Source organism: Monodelphis domestica, chromosome 1, assembly GCF_027887165.1.
Source record: "Monodelphis domestica isolate mMonDom1 chromosome 1, mMonDom1.pri, whole genome shotgun sequence".
NCBI lineage: Eukaryota > Metazoa > Chordata > Mammalia > Didelphimorphia > Didelphidae > Monodelphis > Monodelphis domestica.
The window spans coordinates 532,089,489-532,116,491 of record NC_077227.1 but is presented as its reverse complement, the minus strand read 5'-3'; the positions used below and the strand labels follow the sequence as shown (position 1 = coordinate 532,116,491).

The 27,003-nt window shown below is 38.6% G+C and overlaps 1 protein-coding gene across 2 annotated transcripts in view; it reads right to left on the bottom strand.

Moving 5' to 3' along the window:
• PLCG2 (phospholipase C gamma 2) overlaps positions 1–27,003 on the bottom strand; it is a 183,977-nt gene that overhangs the window by 62,770 nt on the left and 94,204 nt on the right. For both annotated transcript variants that reach the window (XM_007476120.2, XM_001371741.4), the window contains exons 8-14: positions 21,519–21,562; positions 20,184–20,256; positions 13,688–13,789; positions 13,063–13,181; positions 8,563–8,648; positions 7,497–7,617; positions 6,309–6,477 (exon numbers count right to left, since the gene is read on the bottom strand). In XM_007476120.2, the coding sequence (XP_007476182.1) occupies positions 6,309–6,477; positions 7,497–7,617; positions 8,563–8,648; positions 13,063–13,181; positions 13,688–13,789; positions 20,184–20,256; positions 21,519–21,562 (714 nt within the window). The remainder of the gene's footprint in view (positions 1–6,308; positions 6,478–7,496; positions 7,618–8,562; positions 8,649–13,062; positions 13,182–13,687; positions 13,790–20,183; positions 20,257–21,518; positions 21,563–27,003) is intronic.

The following is a 27,003-nucleotide window of genomic DNA, read 5'->3' as shown; positions in this document are numbered from 1 at the left end:
GAAGTCTAGATAATCTAGAGCTACAATATTATCCTTATCTACTAGTCTTTCAACCCTGTTTTAAAAAAAGGAAGTGAGGTTAGTTTGCTATGAACTGTTCTTGATAAAGTTATGTTGGTTCTTAGTGATCAAAATTTCCTTTTATAGATATTTACAACCAGGCCCTTTTTAAAAAAAATAAATGTGGTCATACTGGACTTGGAAGAAGCCAAAAATATTCCTTGCTCCTCATTGTCATTTCCAGATTTTCTCCTTGCTTTTTTTACCCAGTAACATCTCCTCTTTCAAATCTACTCAGTTAAAATTATGGCAGCTTCATCATAAAAGTTCTCAGGGAACCTATTCTGTCTCTTTTCTCAAGGTCTTCAGTACCTGGTTCATCATCTTCCTCTCCTCCCCATTCACTTGTCCTTATATTGGGGGAACTTTAATATCTATGCAGATGTTCCCTCAAACTTTCTTCTTTTTTTTTTAAACCCTTACCTTCTGCCTTGGAACTTAGAGTTCCAAGGCAGAAGAGTGGAAGGATTAGGCAACTGGGGTTAAGCAGTTTGTCCAGTATCACACAATTAGAAAGTATCTGAGACCATACTTGAACCCAGAATCTCCCATCTCTAGACCTGGCACTCTCTACTGAACCTAAATGTCCTTCAGATGTCCTTCTTTCCCATTTCCCCAATCTCTTTAAGTCTTATAACCTACTCCTTCACTCCACTTGACTACTCCAGTCACACATAGAGATGTTTGTACCCTAGATCTTGCTATCACTTACATGTGTTCCACTTGCCTAATTAAAAACCTTAGCATTCCCTTATCTGGCCATAATCTCCTGTCATTTTTCCTCTCCCAATGCTTTACCCTTCCTCTATCTTTTCTTTTCCCTCACTGAACCTTCCATTTAGTTCAGCTACTTGCTCTGACCAAACTCAACTCAGTGGTTAGCCATTTCAACTATACAAGATTTCTACTTTTGAAATCCTTATAATCTTGACCTTATGCCAATCATCTCTTTCCAAATCTCAGCCCTCAACAATTCTAACTATTCACCTCTTCTTTTTCTATTCACAATCTTTGACAAAGCCATGTCCTTTCTCCTTACCAAGACCAGCCCCTCTAAATACCTGTGCATGTGGTCATAACCCCTTCCATAATCTAGAAGATAGCATTCTTAATTATCCCACCTCTCCTCAACTAGTTTCTTCCTGATTATCTTCCTTTCCTTCCCTATTATCTTAAAATATGCCCAAGTCAACTGCATCCTAAAAAAACCTTTACTAGTCCTCTTGTTTCCTCAAGCAATTATCTTTCACCTCTCCTCCATTTCTTACCAAACTTCTTAAAAAAGTTGTCTACATTCACTCACAACTTCTACTTCTCATTTCAATCACTTCTCAACTCTTTGTAATAAGACTTTCAGCCTCATCACTCAACTGAAACTGCTCACTCCAAAGTTAACAATTATTCTTGAATTGTCGAATTGTATGGTCTTTTCTCAATCTGGATCATTCACAACTTATCTGCTGCATTTGACATGGTGGAACACCCTGTTCTGGATACTTTCTCTTCTCTGGCTATTTTTAATTTCTCTCTTGCTCTCTCTCTCCTCCTACTTTCCTAAATGTTTCTTCTCAGGTTCCTTTGCTGACTTATTATCTACTTTACATATCCTAATTTTCTATATTCTCAGAAGTTCTGTCTCATGCCTTCTTCTCTTCCTCTATAATATCTCTCGGTAACCTCATCAACTGTCTGGAGTCTAACTATGCTCTCTATTCATATGACTCTCAGATGTTTATATTGAACCCCAGTCTTTCCTCCAAGTTTTGGTCTTAGATCCTAGTTGCCAATTGGACAATTCAAACTGGATATTCTAGGAACATCTTAAATTTAACTCATTATTTTGGCCTCAAAAACTCTCCTTTAATCCAAACACCCTTATTTCTATCAGATATCACTATCCTATACCAGTGTGTCAAGTATACAATTTTAGCAATATCCTAGATTCCTCTCTATTGCTCATCCCACATGTCCAATTAGTTGTCAACTCATGCCATTTCTGTCTTACTAACATCTCTCACATCTGACCTCTTCTCTACATTCATACAACTAATAGCTTAATTCAGGACCTCAACATGCCCTGCTGAGATTATTATAACATCCTAATTAGGATTCTTGTCTCAAATCTCTCCCCACCCCAGTTCATTCAATATATTGCCAAAGTTATTTACTTTATACACAAATACCTCTCCCCCACACCAACTCTAGTGTTACCTATTGCCTTTGTGATAAAATAGAAATGCCTCTGTTTAGCTTCACAAGCCTTTCATAATGTGACCCTAACTTATCTTTGGATAACTTGATTGGACATTATTTTCCTTTCCACTTTCTGTGATTCAACCAAACTGCTTATCATACTCTCAGTGGTTCTTCTCTCACAATATTCTATCTCTGATCTCTGTTTTTACATGTTATCTCTCATATCTACAATCCCTCTTTGCCTCCACTTTCTTCCTCTAAGATGGAGTCCAAGCACAATCTTCTACATGTAATATTTCCTGATTCACCAAATGCTAATGAGTTCTCTCTCTCCACCACCCCCACTCTCTCTCTCATATAGATATATAAAAAGATATTGATATGCATATATATGGATATAAAAATTTATAGATATCTAAATATGCATAGATATCTATCTGGATATCTATTTTGGTATATATAGATATATCTTATGAAAGATATATAGATATTTAGATATATAGAGCAACAGAGAGAGAGAGAGAGGGGGGCCTTTCTATTTATGCTATATATATTTTATATGTATTTACTAAATCCCCCATTAGATTATAAATTCATTGCAAGTAGAGTTTTTTTTTTCATTCTTTGTATTTATTTACCCAGAGCTTGACACATAGTAGGTATTTAATAATTTATCATACACCTTATTTTATTTATGATGAATTTATCATATATTATTCTCCTGCTTTTACTTACTTCAATCCACATTAGTTTAAAAAACTGTTTCTCTGAAACTATTTCTTTTATCATGTCTTATTTTTGTAGTTCAGTTGTTTTTGTCACAACTGACTCTTTGTGACCCCATTTGGAGTTTTCTTGTCAAAGATACTATAGTGCTGTGATGGCAAACTATTGGCACATGTACCAGAGACAGCACACAGAAACTTCTCTGAGGACATATGCACCATCACCAGAGCACAGAATTCTCCAGAGTTCATTACTAGAAAGCCAGAAGGAGATGGGGCTGGTCTGCTTCCCTCCCTCTCTCCATGCACACCTGAGGACATCACCTGACCCTCTACCCACCATATTCCAGATATTTATATAGTTGTTTATATCTTTATGTGTAATTCTCTCTAACGGAACATAAGCTCTTTAAAGGTAGAAACTGTTTCACTTTAGTCTTTGTATCCCAGTCTGCAAAAGGGCCTGACACCAGTAAGCAGGTACTTAATAAAAAGCCTTTTGGTTGACTGATTGATCTCCCTTTGTCCATGGCGCTTATTTGACCTTCTTTCCTCTAAAATAGCTTTTTAAATCTATTTTTTCCTTCCTTTTACTTAACATTCCTTGCTAGACTCAGTTCACTCTGAGTTTTAGTGCAGGACTAAGCCACACTGGTAATCATCTTCCATTACCTTGTCCTTGTTTCAATCTTCTATCTTTTAAAAATCTGAATTTTAAATCTAAATTGGTCAGTGTGTTCCCTGTACATCTACATGTCTCTTTAGATAGCCCTCCCTTTTCCTCACTAAAATTCTTTCTCTTTGAATTTTTAAAATTTCATTTTTGAGAGCTCCCATTTGTCCGGGGCTGACCTCCCCAGAGAATTTTATCTGTGGGTACACAATACTGCACATAACATCAGGGTGTGGGTTTTTGTTTTGTTTTGTTTTTTTGTACTGAGCAATCTCACTGAATTTTTTCTTATCTTCTTTTTTTAAATATTTCTTATAAAGGATGGTTCTCTCAGAGAAGGGAGGGGGAAGAATAAAGGGGAAAATCAAGACAATGTTAAAAGCAAAGATATCCATAAAAAATTCCTCTTTCAAAAAGGAAAAAATGAATTTTAGGTTAGGAACCAACCTGCCTGAGAGGCAACATATTGTACTAGTGAGATGCCAGTCTCAGAGTCAGGCTTAAGTCTAGCTTAAAACACATCATATTTGTCTGAACCTGTCCAAATCTCAGATCCCAAGCAACTCTCTAAGACAGCAGGTTCCAGAGAAGTTACAGATCTTCATTGGTCAAAAGAATTTCCATGCTAGGCGTTCCCCATATCAATGAAATGAGGAGGGGTAAGGAGAGAGCAGGATAAGGAGAAGAAAGATGAGAACACAAGAAGAATTTAGAATTTTATCTATCATTTCTCTAAACCTCTGAAATTTACTTTCATAAAATTTAAGGTATACTATGGCCCAAAGAAAAAAAAGCAGCAGACTTGAAATTAGAAGAGATCTGGTTTCATATCCTGCCTCTAATAGTTACCAAGTGAGTGACCACAACTAGCATGTTAATTAACCTTGATTGGTCTCCTTTTTCTCATCTGTAAAATGGGAATAATAATACTTGCAAGATTTACTTATGAGTTTTTCAGAAAGAGTAAATGAAATAATGTATGTAAAGTATTTTTCAAACATTAGAGCAAAATAGATAAATGTTAGCTTCTCATAGTATGTCAAATAATGCCGTTATTCTCTCTTTTCATTGAATAAGTTCTAAGAAGAAATGGGCAGACCTCCCAAAGGTCCTATCTTTTCTATTTCAATTATCAGTTCTTCCTTTCTACTTGGAGTCCAGAATCATTGTTCCTCTCATAATTTCTATCACCTTTTAATGAATGGAATTATGATATATAATCACACTTAGAATTTCAGATTTGAAAGGGACTTCAGTCATTCATTTATTCATTCATCCACTTCATCTAACAGACATTTTATTAAGTGTCTTTTATATGCCAAACACTATGATGCTAGAGGCTCAGGAAACAAAGATAAATAGTAAAGTGTCCCTGCCCTCAAGGAGTATATATTCTAAGGGGAGGGAGCAATGTGTCCAAAAAGAAATTCAAACAAAACATATGCAAGTAGTTTTAGTGAGGTGAACCTTGAAAGAACCAAGGAGCCTAAGAGGCAAAGATGAAGAAGTAAATCCTAGGCCTGAAAGACAGACGAGACAAGGCTATAGAAATGGGAGATGGAACATTAAATAAAAGAAAGCATAAACCAGTTTTGCTGGAATAGACAGTGTCTGAGGGGAAACAATGTGAAAACTGCCTGGAAAGAGAGGTGAAAACAGACTATGAGCAACTTTAAATGCCAAACGTTCATTTGATCCTTGAAGCAGTAGGAAGCCACAAGTGGTTATTGTGCAGGGGAATGATATACTCAGGCTTATGTTTTAGGAGGATTCATTCGGTAGCTATGTAGGGGACAGTTTGGAGAAGGCAATTACCAGAGGCAAGACTCATTATGCAGCTACTCCAATAGTCCAGGTAAGAAGTAATGAGGACCAGATATAAGTTGATGGCCATGTGAGCGGACAAAAAAGGGAGAAAGGCAAGATGTTGTAACTCAATGATTGGATATGGGAGGTGGGTATGACAATGACCCATTAATTACTATTCTTTGGGTCAAAGAGGAATAAATTTGATAGAAAAGATAATGAAGTCTATTTGGGACATATTAAGTTTGAGATGCCTTTGTGACACTCAGGTCAAAACATATAATAGGCAAATGAGAGATAAGGATTGGGACTTAAAGAAGAACTGGGGCTGGATATACAGACCTGGGATTTATTTGTGTAGAGAAGATAAGTGAGCCCCTGAAAGCTGATGATGTCATCAAGTGAAAAATGCAGGGAGAAAAAAAAGATCAACCAGAACACAGGGTGCTGGAAGACCCTAATAGTTAGGAGGCAAGCCAAAAAGAAAAAAAATCAAACACTGAAACAAAAAAGCCAAAAAAGGAAGAGAGCCACCAGGAAAAAACTATATCATGAAAAGCTAAGGGAGGAAAGTATATAGGAGGAGGCAATGATCAATGAAGTCAAATTCTGAAGTCAAAAAGGAAATGGGTGATAAAAGGACTGTCAAATATAGACCTCTTCATGGATACTGCTCCCTGATATTTCTTTCCTTGACTATTTCAATGGCTCTGTGACCTCATGGGTAGAAATTTGCCCCCAGTAAGCCTCTTTATCTTTTGAAAATCATAGAATGTTCAAGTTGGAAGGGATTACCTTGGAGATAAGAGGGCTCTTATCCTAAGTCTTTTTCATTTAATTGGACATACCTTAATGATGATCTTTTCTTTCAGCTGGGCAGGGGATGGAAGCTGGTCGGCACTGGCTTCAGTGGGCCTTGTAAGGAGGAGGTCTCCAAAAACTTCCTTAAATACCCTGGCCATATGACGTTGCTGTTCCACACAGCAGTGTTCTTCAATGGAGAGGATCACTGGGAACCTAAGGAAGGAAAGGAGGACAAAGAGAGCTCCTTATTGGTTTCCTTCCACAGAAGGCAAAGAGAGAACAGGAAAAGTGTTTAAAAGTACTTGTAGTCTGTCCTAAAAATTCTAGGTAGATTCCATCTTTCATTTAGTTCAGAAGGAGCAACTAGGTTAACCCAGACCATCTGGGTTAGCCTTTTGCTCTCTGGGACCTCTGCTAGGGCTCCCTATCTGGTTAGAAAATATAGTCACTAAGTACAAACTTTGTCACTGCCCATTGCCTTGGATGAGGTAAGCCCTTGGGGCCCAAGAGTGAAAATGGAGCTTAGGCAAGAGATCTGGGCTGAATATACAGTTCTAGTATTTATCTACCTAAAAATCACTGAACCCATGGGAGTTAATGAGCCCCCTAGGAGGGAGAATATAGAGAAAGAAAAAAATCTGACACAGATGAGGGAGGCCATGGTCAGTGGGCTCTGTCAGATGAGATGGGGTACAACAAATATAGGCAATTTAAATATTTTTGGAAAATATTTTACCATTATAGGTACACTGGGTCCCACTGGTATAAATATGACTATAAGCCAGAATGAAGAGAAATGGAAGCCTGAGAAGCAGGGCATAGCTTTGGGGTCAGCAGCTTTTAAAAAAAGGTATTTTCCTATTCTAGGTTTTGAAGGCAGAGCTAGGATGAGGATGTGGTAGTGGGTAAGGAAAAATTATGATAAATACAAATTCTCTTCTGATCTGGCAATTCTCACTTGGTTCCAGCATTGGCCAGATAGCCTATATGCCTTTCACTACCTCTCACAGGGCTGTTGTGAATAAAATGCTTTAGAAAATGTAAAGCTCCCCCCCACCCACAGGAAAGGAAGATTCCCTTCCATGTAATCACCCTGACCTGGAGATACTCAGGGAAAAGTAAGGAACAAAAATGCAGATGCCTTCATAAGCATCTGGCTACACATGAGCTCTCTCATCTTCCAAATGAGCCCCCATCTCCCTAAGCCAAACCTACAAAAATTGCAAGCCTACTGTGAGGAGACAAAAGCATGGTCTCTGATGGCCTGCACCACATCGTCAAACTTGATTTTCGTCGTCCGTGTCCAGCCATGATAGATGATCGGCTTCCCATCAGGCCCATCCCAGCAATCCACTGAAGGAAGAAACACATCATTTCAACCATTTTAGTCTCCTGATTTTTTTTATATATACAAGATCAAAATTGCAGGGCAGAAGGCCGACAAAGGAATCATCAATATCAGTAAATTCTTGGATTTCAGACAGGACAGTTATATTGAAAGAAGTGTTTACATGTGTCTTCTCAGTGGGATGGGCTTTAAAAAAAATGCTGGTAGTTGATGAAGCCATAATATAGAGCCTTGGAAAGTTTGTCCAAGAAGAGATTCTTGCCTTTTTAAATGATCAATAATCCCCAAGTTGAGAGGGGAAAATACAGTAAACTTTCCCCAAACTTTGATGACATGGGCAAGTTTGTGCTGATATCCATGGTCCTGAAACTTTTTTCAGTCTATACATGAGTTCAGTGAGATACCATAGGAGGAAAGGAAGAGAGAACACTATTCAAATGTTACCTCAGCCATGTTTATTTTACACACATCTGTGTGTGTATGTATGTGTGTAAGCATAAACCCTCAATACTCCCATAGGCAGCATCCTCCATCTCAAGTCAAAATGTGGTAAAGGGGAATGGAGAGGATTTGAAATATAACAAAGATTCCCTAAGGATGCACCACAGTGCTCCAATCAATGCACAGGGACAGAAAAGTTACCTATGTGACTCCTTAATCCTAGCTAAAAACAGAGCAAGAATTACACTTTCCTAAAAAATACTATACAAAGGAATTACATGGAGAATGTCTTCTTCCTTCAGAAAGATTCTATCTGGAGGGAAAGTTTCCAAAGAGTGTGACAGCCTCCCTGAAGGCAGGGGCTATGTCTTATTAACCTTGAAGTAATATCTATAAATTAAATGTGTATGTCCTACCACATTGAGCACCAGAAATTACACATGGTAGATGCTCAGTAAATATTGATTGATTAAGCACCTATGTGTGAGCTGCTTTCCTCCATCACTTACACTCTATACACCGGCAACCCATTCGAAGACATCGAATGTACGATTCAGTAGAAGATTCACTTCGAAGTTGGTCCCCGGTGAGGTATCTAAATGAACAGAAAAAAAGTCAGCCATGTCACAAGAGAATGTGATCAGGAAATCTTCTCAACATTAAAGTTTCTGACTCATTAATTTGCTCCTTAGCTTGAGAACCAGAAGTACTCCTCTATCTCATAATGAAAATTAGAGTTTTATTCATCCAATAAACTTATTTACACCAAGACGATTCCACAAAGTTGGATAAGTTTGCTTCTATTAGTTCAGATGCTGGCACTGTTTATCAAATAAAAGGGAAACTAAGGCTGAGGTTCATACTGATTTTCTAGAAATCTGGAAGACCTAAGTTCAAATACCACCAAAAATACCTACTACCTGTGTAATGCTAGACAAATTATTTGAACTCTCTGCCTCAGTTTCCTCATCTGTAAAATGGAGATGATGATAATAGGCATCTACTCTCCAGGGTTGTCATGAAGCTCAAACAGTATTTGTAAAGTGCTTTACAAAGTGCTATATAAATGCTAGCTATCATCTTCATCATTATATAATGCTACACTGGGGAAATTACCCAACATGGGACTAAGAGGCCAGACAATGACAAGGATTATTTGGCCTCTACTAGGTGACAGAAAAATAACAGAAAGAAAGCCAGCCAGCCTATAAATCTACCTGCTGGACAAGCAACTCACCCACATAGCCATAAAAGTTTCAGAAATGAAGCAGATCGCAACCTTGATCACAACTCAAAGAAGCTGTGGGCTAATCCTACCATGACCGTGGTAAATACTATGTTGATTCCAAAATAGGTTAAGAAATATATACATTTAAAATGGGAGAAGATCGGAAAGGAAAGAAAAGCTAAAGGAAAAAGAAAGAACACAGAGTAGGTCCACAAGCCTGTTCACCTCTTACGTTGCTTCTGCATTCTGAAATGAGGGTTCTGCAGAGTGCCAGGGCAGTCAAAAGATTATAACATTTAGAGCTGGACATCACAGAGTGCAAAACCATAATTTTAGAAAGAAGGAAACTGAGTACCAATACCACCCCCAGCCCCCTACCCCCAACTGAGTTTCCTTCCTCTGAGAAGGCAGGCATGTAGGTGGCCCCATAAATAGATTATTGAGCCTGGAGTCTAGAAGAGCTGTGATGAAATTCTGGCACAGCCCCTTGCTAGCCTCTGTGTGACTCTGGGCAAAACATTTTATGTCTAACAGCCTTATTTTCCCAATCTTTAAAATGTAGATACTAAGAGTACCTATGCCATAGGGTTGTTTCAAAGATCAAATGAGATAACATATGAAGTGCTTTTTAAAATCATAAAGCCCTACATGAATACTAGATTTTATAACTATTATTATATTTGCTATCCTCCTTCATGATCAGTAACTAAGATAGGTTTTTACATAATAGGAGCTTAAAAACTTTTTGTCCAGTAGAATGACATTCACAATCATACAGTCCAGGGGCAGCTAGGTGGCTCAGTGGATAGAGTGCCAGTTCTGTAGACAGGAGACCCTGGGTTCAAATTTGATTTCAGATACCTCCTAGCTATATGACCCTGGGCAAGTCACTCAACCCCTGTTGCCTGACCCTTACTGCTCTTTTGTTTTACTTAGCATCAATTCTAAGAAAGTAAGGGTTTAAAGAAAAAAGAGATCAACATTTGTTGTGGTGGTTCAATCATTTCAGTTGTATACAACTCTTCATAACCCCTCTTGGAAAGGTTTTCTTGGCAATGATACAGGCTTGCTTTGCCATTTCCTTTTCTAATTTATTTGCCAGATGAGGGGGGAAATTGTTTTTAAGTTTCAATTCTAATAAAACTGTAAGTTGTCTTTAAAAACAACCCTTTGATACTATCATTGGCTTCAATTTCTTTATCAGTAAGGTCAGTGATATCAGACTTTGCAAAAAAAAAAAAAACAGTCCTTATTTCCTTTTAAACAGTAAAAAATTGCATGATTCTGGGTTACAGATTTTAAAGGATTAGATGAAGCAGTGACTTGCCCATGGTCACATAACTAACTAGTAAGTGTCTGAAGCCATATATAAATCCACAAAGATGTATCTTCTTGACTCCAGGCCAGCACTCCAACCACTGTCCCACCTAGCTACCCCAAAATTGCACACTGACCAAACGAGATGACAAGAAGAGTTTAATGCAATCAACTGAGATGATCACCTACTCTTTGGAATAGTCTAAGGCAAATCCCTTAATCTATGCATTTATAGGATTACTACATATCCCAACCTTAGGAACCTGTAGGAGGGGCAAAGGGAGATGAGTCCTACTCCACTAACACTAGAGGAGAGACTTTTGAAATTTAAGATCACAGGATTAGAGATTTAAAGCTGGTAGGGACCTTACTGATGACCTAGTCTAATCTCCTCACTTTATAGATGGAGAAACTAAGGTCCAGAGAAGAAAAGCAGTTAAGAAGAAGCACTAGGTTTGGAATTCTGGTCCTGCCACTTACTACCCATGTATCCCTGGACAAGTAACTCACTTCACCTTTCTAAGCCCCTTTCCTCACCTCTAAAATGAAGGATTTGGACTAGATGGCTTCCAAAGTCCCTTCCAGTCCTATACTAATGAACCTAGGTGAACTAAGTGGCTACGGTCTCATAGAAAATTAGTGGCCAAGCTAGGAGTAGAATCCAGATCTGCTGCCTCTGAAACTGCTAGTGTTCCTCCTATCAAAGCTAGATCCAGGTGGAAGGGAAGGGATCTGGGAAAGAAAACCTGTGCAAGGCACTGTCATGCATAGTCACAAAGATGTGGTTGAGGGGATACATCAATTGTCATCAAATAGACTAAAAAACTCAAAGATATTCCTGGAGTAGATGGAAGTCACACCAGACACATAAGCAGTTTCATAATGAAGGTTAACCCCCAAATCCAACACATTAGAGTCCAGCACTATCAAAACCTCCATTTAAAAACAGATTGACTGTTATACTTGTATCTTGCCCTCTGAAGCTCTCTACCTCACTGTAGTAAGGAAGTGACCTTGGGCTGGGCTAGTGGAGTGCAAACTATGGTAAGTCAAGCTAAGCTCAAAAGGCTGAGGATAATGGCACTATCATGCAGAGAGGGCCATACATTTGGCCATCATCACTCCCAGGGTACTGGAGCCAGATAAAAATGTAACTGGGAGATATTCAACAAAATAAATTTTAAAAGAGTAGACTATCAATAGTATTCATATGTGGTTTCCTAAGTAAAATAAAAATATAAACTGAGACTCCCTACAAATGTCTTTCCCCCAGCAAGGCATTCCTTCACCCTAGGAAGGAATCTGGAGGTAAAATAAGGTACTTTAAAATTCACTTTAATCATTGCTCCCAATCTAAATCCTTATTGGCCAAGGATCTGAGCAAGGTTAACATGGTTGGTTAGGATCAGCTCATGGAAGCTGTGCAAGGGCTGTTATTTCCATGACACATGGTAAACACACCCAAGGGGACCCTCAGATGGGACTCTATTAAAAACCTAAGACAAAATATTCATTCTCATACCTGCAAGGACATGGAGATCCAGAGGCTCTGGCATCTGAAAATGAGGTACAACCTGATAACGGTTCAGAGAACCACAAAGGATTCAATTGAGAGTAATCCTCTAAAGACCAGAGAAGGAAGGCAAGTTGTCCAAGGTCACAAAATGAATAAGTTAATGGCAGAGCCCAGAACCCGGGTCTTCTAATTCTTAGTCCAGAGCCTCTTCTACCTCACCATGGAGAGTTGAGTATGACCACAAGGCAAGGGGAAATGGGCAAAAAAAATTTAAATTTTTTAAATTGTATTTTTTATTTTTATTTATTTTTTATTATTTTATAGTTTAGGAAATGGGCAAAATTAAGAACTAGGTCCAGCATTCTTAACAACAGTCTTTAGTCTTTCTATTATAAATATATCTGTCTTCATGAACTACTCAGTGATCTACAAACCTTTTGGCCAGCTTAATTTAAATGTTGGTTGTTACTGGCTTACGTGCAAGGTGAGAAAAGCTAGCTAGTATGGGGTAAAGCCAGCTAGTAAAAGATCAGGCAACTCAGCTAGCCCAAACTAGCAGGAAAGGTGGAAACTAATCCAGAATTTCCCATATCTCTATGATCTTTGGTACTGGAAATCTACATTTTACATATTAAACAAGCAAACTGTCCCTAATCACTTTTTTTTAACTTTTGTGATATTTATTGCTGAGAGCTGATCCACATGTACATAAAACAAATATCAAATTCCTAATTCTTTTGATGCTAGTAAGGATAATATTTCAGTGTTATTTGGAAAATGTCCAATATCTTTCACCACCAGTCTCAGGCCCAAGGAAACCTTTATAGCCTCAGCTGGAGAACCTCAGGCTACATTACCTCATCAACAGATAAAACAGCCTCAAAAACTATCTTGATTTTGCATACTTGTTATTAATATTGTTGTTTGCTGAACTATAAGGAAACTTACGTGTTATGAGATGAAGAAATCCAGTAATGAGACAAGGGGTTATTCATGTCTTGCATGTCAACAGAGTCATATTTATCATCCCAAATGCTGTTTTCTTTTGAAAACAGGTAAGTAAGGAACTAAAAGAACAAAATAAAATAAAAAACAAACATGAAAAAACAGTCAACAAATATAGAGACCAGATGTTAATGAGAATAAGTGGCCAACTCTTAATGATAAGGGAAGAATCATCCAGAGTCAACAAGCCCCAATTTCACCAATGATTTCAATCTGTTCTCCCAGCCAGAAGTTTTTTACCAGAGCATCTAACCAAGTGACAAATTCCCTGAAATAGATGGACTAAAATTCATCTTCTCACCTTCTCCTCATCACTTCTCTTTTAGAGATACTAATAAATCATGAAAGATCCTAAAGAAAAACAGGTGGCCATGAGAGAAGGAAGAGAAGTAAAAAGTTGTACTAAGATGCAGATAAGACAATGTGTGTAAATAGAAGTTCTGTGTCATTAACTGAACTGTGCATTGAAATAAGTTAAATGCAAATGAAAAGTCATCTTCAGAGAGCTAAAAGCTATGTACAAGATAAAGGCATTTCCCAACAGTGAAAAAGGGACTCATTCACTAACCTCATCGACAAACAGGAATGGCTCAGCTGTTTCTCTCATAGTGTCATCTATAAATTTGGTCATCCTCTCTCTTACTTTATTTAGATCCTGTGCCCAGGTTTCCTTAAAACAAAAAATAAAAAACAAAAAGGAAACAATTGTCACCAAAAGTCACAAAGGGAAGACATGTGGATTTTCATCCAGAGTTTGGTGGAAACCAGCTATACATCCATACACAGATTGGCATGAAGTTATTAAATTTATAAAGACTTTTACATAATCAAAAAAAAGAGGATGAACAGGTAGCTCTTGTGATATCAAGAGAAATTGAGAAAGCCCTTTAGGTGAACCCTCTGTGGCACATTTAGGAGAACATTTAAACAAGGATGAACTACACAAAATGGACAGGGACTCAAATTCTGATCTCTCTTGTTGGAAGAAATGCCCACATCAATGAGACCAAGGATCCATTGGAGATCTATGATTTCCTAGATTCCAGATCATAGCAAGTCAATGAAGCTTACACATATTGAGAAAAACTGCAATGCAAATGCACTAGGACTGGTAAACATTTAAAAGTCATTGAGATACATGTATAACCCAGGGGAATTCTCATCAGCTCAGAGAGGGGAGAGAGAAGAGGGAAGGGAAAGAACATGAATCATGAAACCACGAAAAAATATTCTAAATAAATAAATAATTTACGTCACTTAAGTAAAAGAAAGTCACTGAAAACATTTGAAAGTATTTAAGAAACAAGCAGATATTATGAAACATATGACCCTACTTGAGTCCCAAGTTTCCTAATTTTTTTTATACAGAATTTCACCAGTGATATAGTTTACTAACAAGAAGTCAACTTTTCTTAATTCTTCCTGGTTTAAAATATTCTAAAATTTTTCTTTGTCTTTATTGAAATGAGAAACAAATGTGTGGCCCGCAGTCTTCATGACTGGGCACAATGGGATATAGACCAAGAAACCTATCAGGGAGAAAAGAACAAGGTCAGATACAAATAAGGTACCCAAAAAAAAAAACCCAACAACCTTCCTTCACCTGACTGTTAATAGAAGAGAACAATGAACCTTTCTACTTGTTTTTGCAAAAGTACACAAATAATTGAGGCAAAACAGCTGCTTCTCTATAATAACCCTTTCATTTGGATGCCCTGGCAATAAAGTTTTTGCATACTGGAGAACAATACATAAAAATTTAGTCTAGCTGATACAAATCAGACAGGGCTTCTGCAGTTCACAGCCAAGAGTTCCCTTCTAAATTGCTATAATTCACCTCCCAATCCCAATCTCCAAATCAAACAGATTTTGTGTGATTATTTAACTTGGCTAGAAAATGTACCAGGTATCAGCAAATTTCCTAACTGCAATTAGAGAATATGATGATCTCAGAAGTCTAACGCACCAGGATGAGAAACTCTTCCCTGGGGGTTTTCTTAGTCACTAACTCTTAGATGAAAAAGGGGATTCTGCTGCAAGTTTCCTAAAAGCAGCAACATTCAACTCCAATGCCATTTGTGAGATGCACAAACTGATGCTCTCTGTAAACAACGAAGGTGTGACCTTGGGTATGTCACTCACTTCTTAGAACTAACGCTACTGTAAGGTAGCGAAGGGAGTGGTATCCAACTCAAGAAGAAACCCCACATGCAGACTCCTGTGGTGGCATACTGATTAGAGAACCATAGATTAACATCCTCTATGCTCTAATATATTTTTATTTTGTTAAGTATTTCCCAATTATATTTTAATCCAGATCTGGCTGCATTCAAGCTGTGTTTGACATTCCAGCATAGAGCACTGGACACAAGTCAGGAAGAGCCAAGTGCAAATCTTAATTCAGACATTTACTAGCTGTGCAGCACTGGGAAAGTCACTTAATCGCTTCATCCATAAAATGAAGGTAATAATACTTCACAGAATTGTGAAAGTCCAATGAAATTACATATGTAAAGTATTTTGAAAATCTTAAAATTCTATATAAATGGGAGCTGTTATTATTATTAAACTGAGAGCAATGGATTAGATGAGCTACAAAGTCCCGTTCATCTTAAAACTCTTCAGTAGGATCTTCAGTCTTACTAGGTTTTGGCAAAGATTTCAAATTAATTAAAAGCACAGGAACTGCCACAAAGGGCCATCCCTTCAATCCTTCTAGCCTAAGCCTTAATCTCTGAAGGGGACATCCTGGGTTTGTGCCAAATATGTCTATTTGCATTCCCCCAAGCACGCTTGGTACTTCACTATCTGTGCCTTTACTCATGCTATTCCTTGGCCTTAGGTCCATCATTTCCCCTTTAGACCTGCTTCCTCATCTATAAAATGAGAGTTGGATGAGATGAGTTTTAAATGACTTCCAAGTCTAAATCTATGCTCCTATAATGCCTCACCTGGAAATGCCCTTAATTGTCCCTTCCATCAAAATTATATTCATTGCTCTATGACTTTTTATGCCCCCAAATTATGCCTATCAAGTTCCTCTGGCACTTTATTCTATTGTAATTTCAGGGCAATTATCCCATAATGCTTGGGATCATGAGTTAACTATGTGTTTATGTTCCCCCAATTAAGCTATATCTTCCTTGAGGACAATAATGAGATCCTAACCTTCCTTGGATCTATTAAAGAGCCTAGGACAATGCCTTACACATAAAAGTTGCCTCTAAAATATCTGAATCCTTGATATAGGCTTGTTCTAGAAACAGAACAAGATAGCTGTGGTCAAACAGAAGCACTGGACTTGGAGCCTGGAGACCTGTGTTTCAGGCTCCCATCCCAGTCAAAAATAACCTTAGAGACCTTAGGCAAGTCAATTCCCTTCTCTGGGACTCAGTCCTATTGCCTGCAAAATGGGAATAATCATGTTTGACTTGCCTACCTTACAATATTATTGTGAGATGTGGTATGTCCACCCCCCAGTCCAAAGTCTATTTGTTTAGGACTCTCTCCTTATTGGTAGAGATCAATGACCTGCACCTATGTAAGGGATAGGATGGAGTTGGTGAGAGGAAAAGAGAGAACTTTTTAGTTTTCTTTGGGATGTCTTCAATTTTCTTAAGGCACATCTGGCTTCTACCTTTGAGATATGAAAGAAGACAATCCTCTTTTACATTCCTGAAGAAAAAAATTCTGGGAAGACATACCAGGAGAAGAGCAGGGAATCTTCATCATGTGCCTATTCCCAGCCTGCTACACTAGAGACTGAGGAACATCCCTGTGGGTGCAACCTAAGACCCCTCCCCAGGCTCTCCCTCCCTCTCTCCCTTCTTGTTTCCAGTGGGAGAGCTCCTTCAGTCTATTATCTGATATATATTGTCATATGTGTACTTCTCTGATTTCTGTTTTGCTATCAAATTGGATAAATTATTTTCTTGGCTATTGTGTGCATTCACTGTGGAACTGACATTTGATCAAAAGAGGGTCAGGCTTTCCATATAAAGCTTGGGATCCTGCTTCTCCCGTTTAATGATAGAGCAATCAGAAGTTAAACTGAACCTGAAAACAATATTCTCTAGCCTAATAATATTTAAGGGGATGGCTATAATCTGGCCCAGTATCTCCTTTTTCTGAGGAGAGCAGCGGGGTTTGCCTCTGGCCCCCAACTCCTTGCTTCCCCTCCTAGCAGGATCAATCTCTCTTGGAAAAAAAAAGGGGGGGGTAGAGAAAAGAGGTTAGGGATGTTTATTCTACTTCCCTTAGAGCCACACAAGGACACTCTCATGCTACATGTGGGCTACAGCCCTCACAAGTAGGGGCCTTGCTACAGAGATGAAATGCCTTGTATGTTTAATATAAATTAACATAAATATAATATAAATTATATTGGTCTTTTGAGTCTAATATTAATATAAACTATTATTCCTAGAAATTGGATGATTTTTCTCTAGATTTATCCACATGGTAGCTCAACTATTTATTCATATAATTATATGGAAACTTCCCAAAAGTTTTAGAGCCTCTGTGGGTCCACTGAGAGCCCAAGATGGGAGCCTAGGATTTTCAACAGCCAAGAAACATTTCTATCCACCCATTTTTTAAGCTGTTGTGGTATTTTTTGCCACAAGATGGCAATAGACACACACAACCAAGAAGGCTTATAGATTGTAGAATTTAGACCTAAAATAACAATAATGGTGTTAATAATAACTAACATTTCTATGGCATTTTACAAAATCATCTCATTTAATCCTCACAACTTCTAAGGGTGTTTTTGGCTCCAATTCTCAGAGAAGGAAATTGAGGACCGGAAGGTTAAGTGAATCACTAGTGGTCATAAGGCAAATAATTGCCTGAGGAGGGATTCAAAGCTAGGCTTGGTTCTCACTCCAAATCCAGCACTCACGATGTGGCCTAGAAGGCCATCGAGTCTAACTCCTGGCTTTGTGGATGGGGAAGTTGAGATTCAGTGGCTTGCCCAAGCAGGATTTAGACCTTAATTGTTGTTGATCTATGTTGTCCCCTCCTTGGAAGTCTTTAAGAAGACATTGAATGAGGGGCAGCTGGGTGGCTTCGTAGATTGAGAGTCAGCCCTAGAGATGGGAGGTCCTGGGTTCAAATCTGACCTCAGACAGCTATGTGACCCTGGGCAAGTCACTTGACCCCCATTGCCTAGCCCTTACCACTCTTCTGCCTTGGAACCAATATCTAGTATTGACTCCAAGATGGAAGGTAAAGGTTTAAAAAAAAAAAGACATTGGATGATCCCCTTTTCAGTCTATTATAGTTGGGATTTCTCTCTTGGGTGGGGTAGATCTGATGGCCACTGATATCCCCACCAACTCTCAGATTCTGGGATTCTCTGAATCTGTGCATTTCCCTCTACTGATGCAGGTCACCAATGGCCTCCCACCTCAGTCTCAGGCAGGTTGGGTAATGCTTTCAGGATCACACATCCTAAAATGCCAGGCTTCCCTTGAGACTCAGCCTAAATCCTGCCTTCTGTAGGGGGATTTTTCCCAACATCCATAGCTCCTACAGTTACCTTCCATCTATTTTGCATATGTATACATATATATTTACATATTTACACACACATATATTTTAATATAAAATATATAGACACATAGTATAAATATTTCTATATTACATATACATACAGCATCTATATAATTATATAGATATATATATATATTACAGACAGATTTATATATGTGCTCTCTCTGCTATCAGAATGTTAACTTCTTACTGAAGGGAGTTGGATTTTTTAAGAAAACATCTGGTATCCTCAGAGCTTAACGCTGCCTGGCACAGCACTTCATAAATGCCGGCGAACGTGTCAGAAGCAGGTCTTCAACTCAAAGCTAGCTCTCTATTCCCTGCCCCATGCTGTTTCTCTCTGGGTATTACATACTATTTACTAGCTCACATTTTTATGGCAATTTAGATTTTACAAAGCATTTTCCTCACAACAATTCCTCCATTTGACACAGGAAGGAACTGAAGCCTGAAGAAGTTGAACTAGCAAATTTCCAAGGTTTTTTCCATTTCTAACCTTATCAATTCAACATATATTTGTTCTACAATTACATTTTACAGGTCATCGAGCTGAATCCTGTGTATACAAAAGAAAAGGGAAAAAATGGCATAGCTGTTGCTTCTGGAGAAATCTGTCATCTAAAAGGGGTAAAGATGAGACTTGTTGACCACTAAGCATAATACAATGTATGCCATTGGTACCTAAGAGACTCCAGGGAGCCCTCAGAGTTCAAAGAGGGAGAAATCACTTTTTAAGGCAGATCAGGGAAGGTTCAGTAGAAATTGGTCAGAGTGACATGACTGTGAGGGGTTAAGAAAGTGGATGAGAGAGAAACACAGTTGTCAGGGAAAAAAGTACCTAGGACATTTTATCTGAGAGGACAGCAAACAAGGTGAAGGTTTAGTTTGTTTTCATAAGGAGACGTAGACATAAGCATGTTTATAGGCAGAAGAAAAGGAACCAGTGTAGAGAGAGGAACTGATGATGAGACTCAAGAGATAACGGATGGAGTAAGTTTCCTGAAGAGACAGGAAGGGATGGGATCATAGGCACAAAATAGAGACATTAACCAGGTCAAAAAGAAGAGTTACTTCATCTTCTAAGTCTGGTGTTAAAGCATAGATGACAGAAAGACACAAAGCTTTTGAGGTACTGGAAAATGGGAAATGAAGGAGCTCATAATTAAATATAAGTATTAAGTACAAGTATAATAAATAAGGAGTTAAGACCATGTAGTAAGGGAAAGAGAGCAGAGATAGTATTGGAGTACACCTGGCCAGATAGGAGAAGGTTCAAATAGCCTTCCATGGAAAGGTGGAAGAGTCCATCAAAGATAAGTTGAGTTACCCATGCCCAAGGTTACACAGAGGTAGTACCAGGTCTCTGATTCTTTCCATTGTGACCTGCTTTTCTTTAACTCAGTGCTCAGCTCCTCAAAGCCATGAAATGCCTTCTGCAAAGGTGATTTCATTTCATGATCCCCCACCCTAGTGCATCCAGTGGCCAGTTCCTTTTCTTCTCTTCTTACCTGCTGTTCATGCATCAGAAACCTCTGGAAATCATGCAAGTGAATGGCAGATGCATCTGGCCGGTCTGTATTTCTATCAAGCAAAGAAAAAAGAGAAATGATGTTTAGAGAAAAACCCCTTCCCACAGAGGTAAATAATTGTAGGTGCCATCAAGTAGGGACTCGTGAGGAAACTGGACAAATACAAGTCTGAAAGCTAACTTCCCTTCCCAATGAGCAGGTGGCTTGCTGGAACTAATCTTTCTACATGTCAAAAATGGGAATTTTTCACTTTCCAAAAGGGAAAACTACTATTCAGACTAACAGGTTATAACCTAATCTCATCACTGAGTATGAATGTGTATAATTGTTGATTAAATGGAAGAGATCTCTTGGGTGCATTTTTCACAGAAACAAGGCTGGACGTGAACAACACTTATATAGCAAAAATCTGGCATTATAGAATGAATATTCTGGGAGGATAGAAAGGATTTTACACAAATCTGTAAATAAACAATTTCCCTTAAGATTTTCGGGGGGGGGTGTTCTTTCTGTTTGAACCAATGAAATATAGAACTTGTCAGTGCTTCCCTCTTCTCCCCCTTTATTAACAAATTAGGATAAACAAAAATACAGCTACGTTGTTCTGTGGCTAGAGTGATGGGCCTGAAGTCTGAATGACTAGAATTCAAATTTGGCCACAATCACTTAATATATTTGTGACCCTGGGCAAGACACTTAACCTCAGTTTCTTCAAACTTCAAAATAGGAATAATAATGACATCTACTGCCAGAGTTGCTATGATATATTTGTAAAGCATTTAGCAGAATACCTAGCACATAGTAGGCACTTAGATTCTTGTTTCTTACTCAAAAAACTTATCTCCTTTAATCAATTGACTTTGTTGCCAATTATTTTGATTTCATAAATCTGGCAGGTTCATTACACTGTAGTAGTATAAAAACAGGTTTTGTAGGATTCAGGCTTTTATCTTAAAAGTGCCAGAAATCCATTCCAGAATACGGCTACCTTTTCCAATTTGTTAAGAGTTTACCTGGGGCATGAACCACACTTAGAAACATCCCAATTCCATAGAAGAGTTGCATCCATTCTTACCAATAACACAATCAGTCCCTCTCTGATGAAGAGGAGGGGCTAGCAATAGATTTCTATCATTACATAAATGGCCAAAGCCCACACTGGGGCCTTTACCTTCCTCAAGGTGACAGCATCCCAATGGAGGGAAAGAGGGCTCTGCAGGGTAGAACTGGAGGGTAGAGGTGGAAGGGAAAGGAGCATACCCAGCACAGCTGTAAACCTGATAGACCTGAACAAAGGTTAGAGAGAAGCCTCACCCCAGAATAAACACAGATGAATCTTTTTTGAACTCATCAAGAATCTGAAAAATAAGACAAAGAAGAGGAAAAGTAAGGAATACATTAAAAAATGAGTGCTAGTCAATGAGAATCAACATTTTCATTTATTTGTAAATATTTTAACTGGCTAATTTCTAACTTTAAAACTGAAGTGAAGATAAACAAACTTCTAGTAATTTTTTTCACAGCCTAATGACATATAGTTTTATGTTGAACTAATTTATGCCCTCACAGGGTCCAAGGACCACCAAAATCCAGTTGTTCCTACTGGAACCCAAATAAATCAACAAACATTGACTGAATGCCTACTGTGTGCATTTAACACCTCTGTCCCCAAGCCCCATCCCCCACCCCAACTTCTCCAGAATTAATTGGAAGCCCTAGTGTTTGAAGCTTTGAATAAGAAACAAAGGAATTGCTATCTACCTTCTCTTAGATAAGTAAAGAAATTAATTCATGCTATAAACAAAGGTATAAACACACACAATTCAAGGGAACAGATAGCAGACTAATTACCTGCTTCCTTCTGATAACTTACTCCCCTCCTGCTCCTGCCCCTGCCTGGGGATCAGGGACCAGAGCAGGAGAATCAAACAATGCTCTAAAAAGAAAGCACCATTGTTTAAATTTATTGTTTGTTTTAGAGTTTGACTCATTGAGAAAATATGGAGCTTTGATTCCTATAAGCATGTTGTACCTACAACTAAATGAAGGTCATTCTTCAGAAAGGCAAACTAACTTAAGGTCAAAACCTGTGAGGTAACATAGCTAGAACAAAATTGGAAATCTTCTTTTAAATGATTCAAGCTCACTCAGTAAATAAATATTTATGAAGTACCTACTATGTGCCTACATGTGCTAGGCACTAGAGACACAGAAAGAGGCAAAGAACAGGGACCTTAAGAATCCTGTCTTCAAGGAGCTCACAATCTAATGGGAGAGACCAGAAATAAACCAATATGTATAAACAAGCTATATACAGTAGAAATTGGAAATAATTAAAAAAGGAAAAGTACTAGAATTAGGAAATGTGAGGAAAGGCTTTCTGCAAAAAATAGGATTTTAGTTGGAACCAGAAGGAGGTCAGGAAAACCAGTAGGTAAAGATGAGGAGGGATAGCATTCAAGGCATGGGAGATAGTCAGAAATTAAGTATCTCACAGTATCTTGTTCACTGAACAGCCCCGATGCTGGATCAGAGTACATGGTGGAGGGGGAGAAAGGTGGTTCAGTAGATAGAGATCTCAGTATAGAAATGGCAGGTCCTGGGTTCAAAATTGATTTCTCATACTTCCTAACTGTGAGATCCTGAGCAAGCCACTTAACCTCAATTGCTTAATCCTTACCTTTCTTCTGCTTTGGAACCAACACTTAGTATTAATTCTAAGACAGAAGGTAAGAAAGAACATGGTGGGGAATAAGATATAAGAAGACTAGAAGAGCATGGAAGGGATATTTAGCTTATGAAGGGCTTTGAATACCAAAAAGGATTTTGCTTTCTATTCTAAGTGTATTAGGAAGTGACCAGATTTTACTAAGTAGAGGAGTGACAAAGTAAGACTTGTACTTGGGAATATCCTTTTGTGGCTAAATGGACAATAGATTAGAGTGGAAAGAGTCTTGAAACAGGAAGACATATAAGAAGGCTCGGGTATATTCAAAAAATGCTGCAGAGGTAAAATCAACAAGCCTTGGCAACAGACTGGATAAGGAGGGGGGCGGTGAGTAGGGGGAGAGTGAATAATTAAGGATAATATGAGCCTGAATAACTGGAAAGATGGCAATGCCTTTTTTGTAGCCCCTGAACTTAGTAGGATACCTGGCACATGGCAAGTACTTAATAAATGTTTATTGATTGCCTTCAAAAGCAACAGAAAATTTTGAAGGGGAGAGGGGCTTAAAGTGAAAGATAATGAGTTTAGTTTGAGACAGTTTAAGTTTAAGCTATTTACAGAATATCTAGTTAGAAGTATCTAATAAGTAGTTGGAGATGCAAGACTATAGGTTAACAGAAAAGCTGGAACAGGACAGGGAGATATGAAAATCATAAGCATAGATGCTAAATAAATCCAAGGGAGCTGATGGGATTGCCAAGTGAAGTAGCATAGAGGGAGAAGAGAAAAGGGAGGGCCCAGGACAGAGCTCTGTGAGATACCAAAGGTTAATGGGCATGACCTAGATGAGGATCCAACAAATGAGACTAAGAAGGAGTGGTCAAGTAGGCAGGAGGAGCATCAAGAGACAGTGGTGTCCCTAAAACGCAGAGAAGAAAGTATCAAGGAGAAGAGGGTGATCTCAGAGGCTAGAGAGAAGTCAAGAAGAATGAGGATTGAGAAAAGGTCATTGGATTTGGCAGATTACTGGAGAAAGCAGTTTCAGTAGAAGGTTAATGTCAAACCATAAGGTCAGAAGATGGATTATAAGGACTTAAGAGAGTAAAAAGAGAGAAAGTGAAGCCATCTGCAATAAGTGGCCTTTGCAAAGAGTTTAGTCATAAAAGACAGAAGAGATATAGGATGACAGTTAATAGGCATGGAAGAATCAAGTGAGCATTTTTTCAGAATGGTAGAGAAATGGGCATGTTTGTAAGTAACAGGGACTGAGGCAGTAGAGAGGAGGAAATTACATATAAGTGCCAGAGTGAGGAAGACAGAGGAGACAATCTGTTGGAGGAGATAAAATGGAATGGGATCATTTGAACAATTGGAAGAATAAGTCTTGCCAAGGAGTAAGAACACTTCATCATTTGAGACAGCAAAGGTACTGAGTGGGAAGAATGGGGAAGAAGAGAAAAGAGGGGCTATAAAAAAGGCACTACCATCTTTCTAGTTCTTCAGGCTCATAGAGAATGGCTTTAATTTTTTCTATAAAATATGAGAAAAGGCTCTCATCTGAGAGACAAAAGGGAAAGGGAAGCATGGAAAGTCTGAAGAGGAATAAACCAGTTTGGAAGAGCTACTGTTAAGAGTGAGTTGATCAGTGGAGGACCAGTTAAGAGGTTGGGTAACATAAATTTGTAGTGGACCTGGTCAGAACGCATGTGTGATTTTTCTCCACCCTTACTCAGCAGCATGTGTTTGGAGTGGAGGTGGTGAACAATGGGAGTGATCCAAGGCTAAGGAGCAATGTGATGCCTTGAAATGAAGATGACACTGGGGCTTAGTTATAAGTATGCTATCTTTCAGTGGGATGACACTGGGCAAATCACTGTCCCTTCATCCCAGGTTTCAGTTTCCTCTTCTGTAAAATGAAAGGGGTGACCAGAAAATCCCTAAGATCTAGAGTTCAATGGCTGACATGGAAAAAAATTTGAGCCAGCACACTATACCATTCACTATTCTGGCTTATGTCTAAGTTTTCTTGAAGAGAATAATATGAAGAAAGAAGCAAAGCAGGGATGCCAAAAATATTTTTAGGGCAACAGCATGGCCCAGACATGGCTATTGCCCAAAGGCAACTATGCAGTACCATGGGAAATACAGAAAAAAAACACCTGTGATCAAAGAAGCAGCATGTTGCAACAGAAAAGAACATTGGCCCTAGAGTACAAAGATGTGGGATTATAAATCAATTTCCTATGCATTATTGAAGGAGCCATTTCCATCTGTGGGCCTCAGGGTTCCAATCTATAAAATAAGAGAGTTGGCTTTGATGATCTTTATGGTCTCCTGCAGTTCTAAGTCTACTATCCTATAATTATTAGTAGTAAATAATAAAATAAATAAAAATATTCTTCCTTACTAGAATCTTAAAAAGTAAGAAATGTATTATTATTATCATTTTACAGATAAGGAAACTGAGGTCCAAAGAAGTCAAGTAACTTACTCAAAATCACATCTAATAACAGCAGAGCTGATTTCAAGTCATGTCTTCTCACCCCAAACCCAGTAATCTTCCTTTTATATTCTAGCTGCCTCTCCCAGTGGATAAACTGTGCTCTGGAAGTAAGTTAGGCCCAGCTGGAAGCTCTCACAAATATTCTGGGGGAGGATCTCAACTACCAAATTGATTATCTACCTCACTCCAGAAGGCACAAGCAAAGAGCAACTTTCTTCTTCAATAAACACATCAGAAACGAATCTCTTTTAATTTGGGCAGTAGGTCTTCAAAGACACCAAGGGGACCCTTCAAGGATTAATGAAGCTTCCAGATGAGATTAAGTTACAAGTAGCAGAAACCCTGTGAGCATCTGCTTCTGGGATTGTTAGGAAGGGATAGGCTAGTATCACACTTCAATGAAACCTCATTAATTCACAACCTACTTAAATAAGAATTTACTACACCAAAGACTTGTTTCTCCTAACATTTTCCAGATCTAAGTAAAAAGGATCCAGTCTTAAATCAGCAAACTTGTCATTTCTAAAGATCAAAGAATTAGATTCTTTCCTGGCTTTCCAACTTGAGAGGGTTAACAATTCTTGTAGTGCTATTATTTTTCCTGCTGCCTATGACCCTGTATTGCCAATTATTGCAGATTGTGATTTTTTTCATGTCCTTGCCTCTTGTTTCTTAAAAGTACCACTTAAACATTACTTTAGATCTTGTTTGTAAGTAATCAGACATTTCTTTAAAAAATCCTCTCCTATCAGGCCACTGTGACCTTTCTCCTTGTCTTCTGAAAGAGAGGGTTTTACTGTTATGCCCTATAAGAGGGTGGAAAAATCCCCAGAAAATTCAATCACACTGCTGTGGTCTGCTCCATCAAGCCACAGGATGTGAGGCTGGGCCAATACCACCCATTCAGACTCTTTTCTCCCCCCTGGTTTCTCTAAAACACAGCCAAAGCCCAGCATCTCTCCCCAACACATTCATACACACTTTAAATTAACTGTGTTCAGGGTTGATGGTTCTGATCCACTCACCTAGGAGGGACAGACAAAAACAAGTCAAGGCTGGCCCAGATGTTACAGGAGAGCTCCTGCCCTCATCCTCCACCAAAAAGTTGAGGTGGGCAGGTGCCAGAGCCAACCACTCTTGGTTACCCTTACCTAGCTTGCTAGCAACTCCACAGGAAGAGGGATAGGCATGATGAGGCTGGGGTGTGCAAACACAGAGGTCAGAGATAAAACAAAGAAGGAAGGCTAAAGTGGGGCATTGGATTATGTGAAAATTTTAATTGCCTATGCTCTTCCCTGTAGAAACCAGACCTGGACCTGGACTAAAGATGCTCTGCTCAGACCAAGGACAGTGCAGTGTTCTTATCTGTATATATACCACATATTGGGAAAGACAAAAGGAAGGCAACCAGGATGGTTAAGTGAACAATCCTGAGATTGTGCCAGATGAAAATCACCTGAAAGAATTGGAGAAGACATGACAGGAACTAGGAGGCAGGAAATATCATGATAGTTATACTGTATTCAAGTATCCCTTCATAAGTGTATTCCAATACATTGGCTTCTCTTGTAATCCAGTGGACTTTATTTTATTCACTTAATGCTATTCTGAGGAGCAGTCCACAGGCT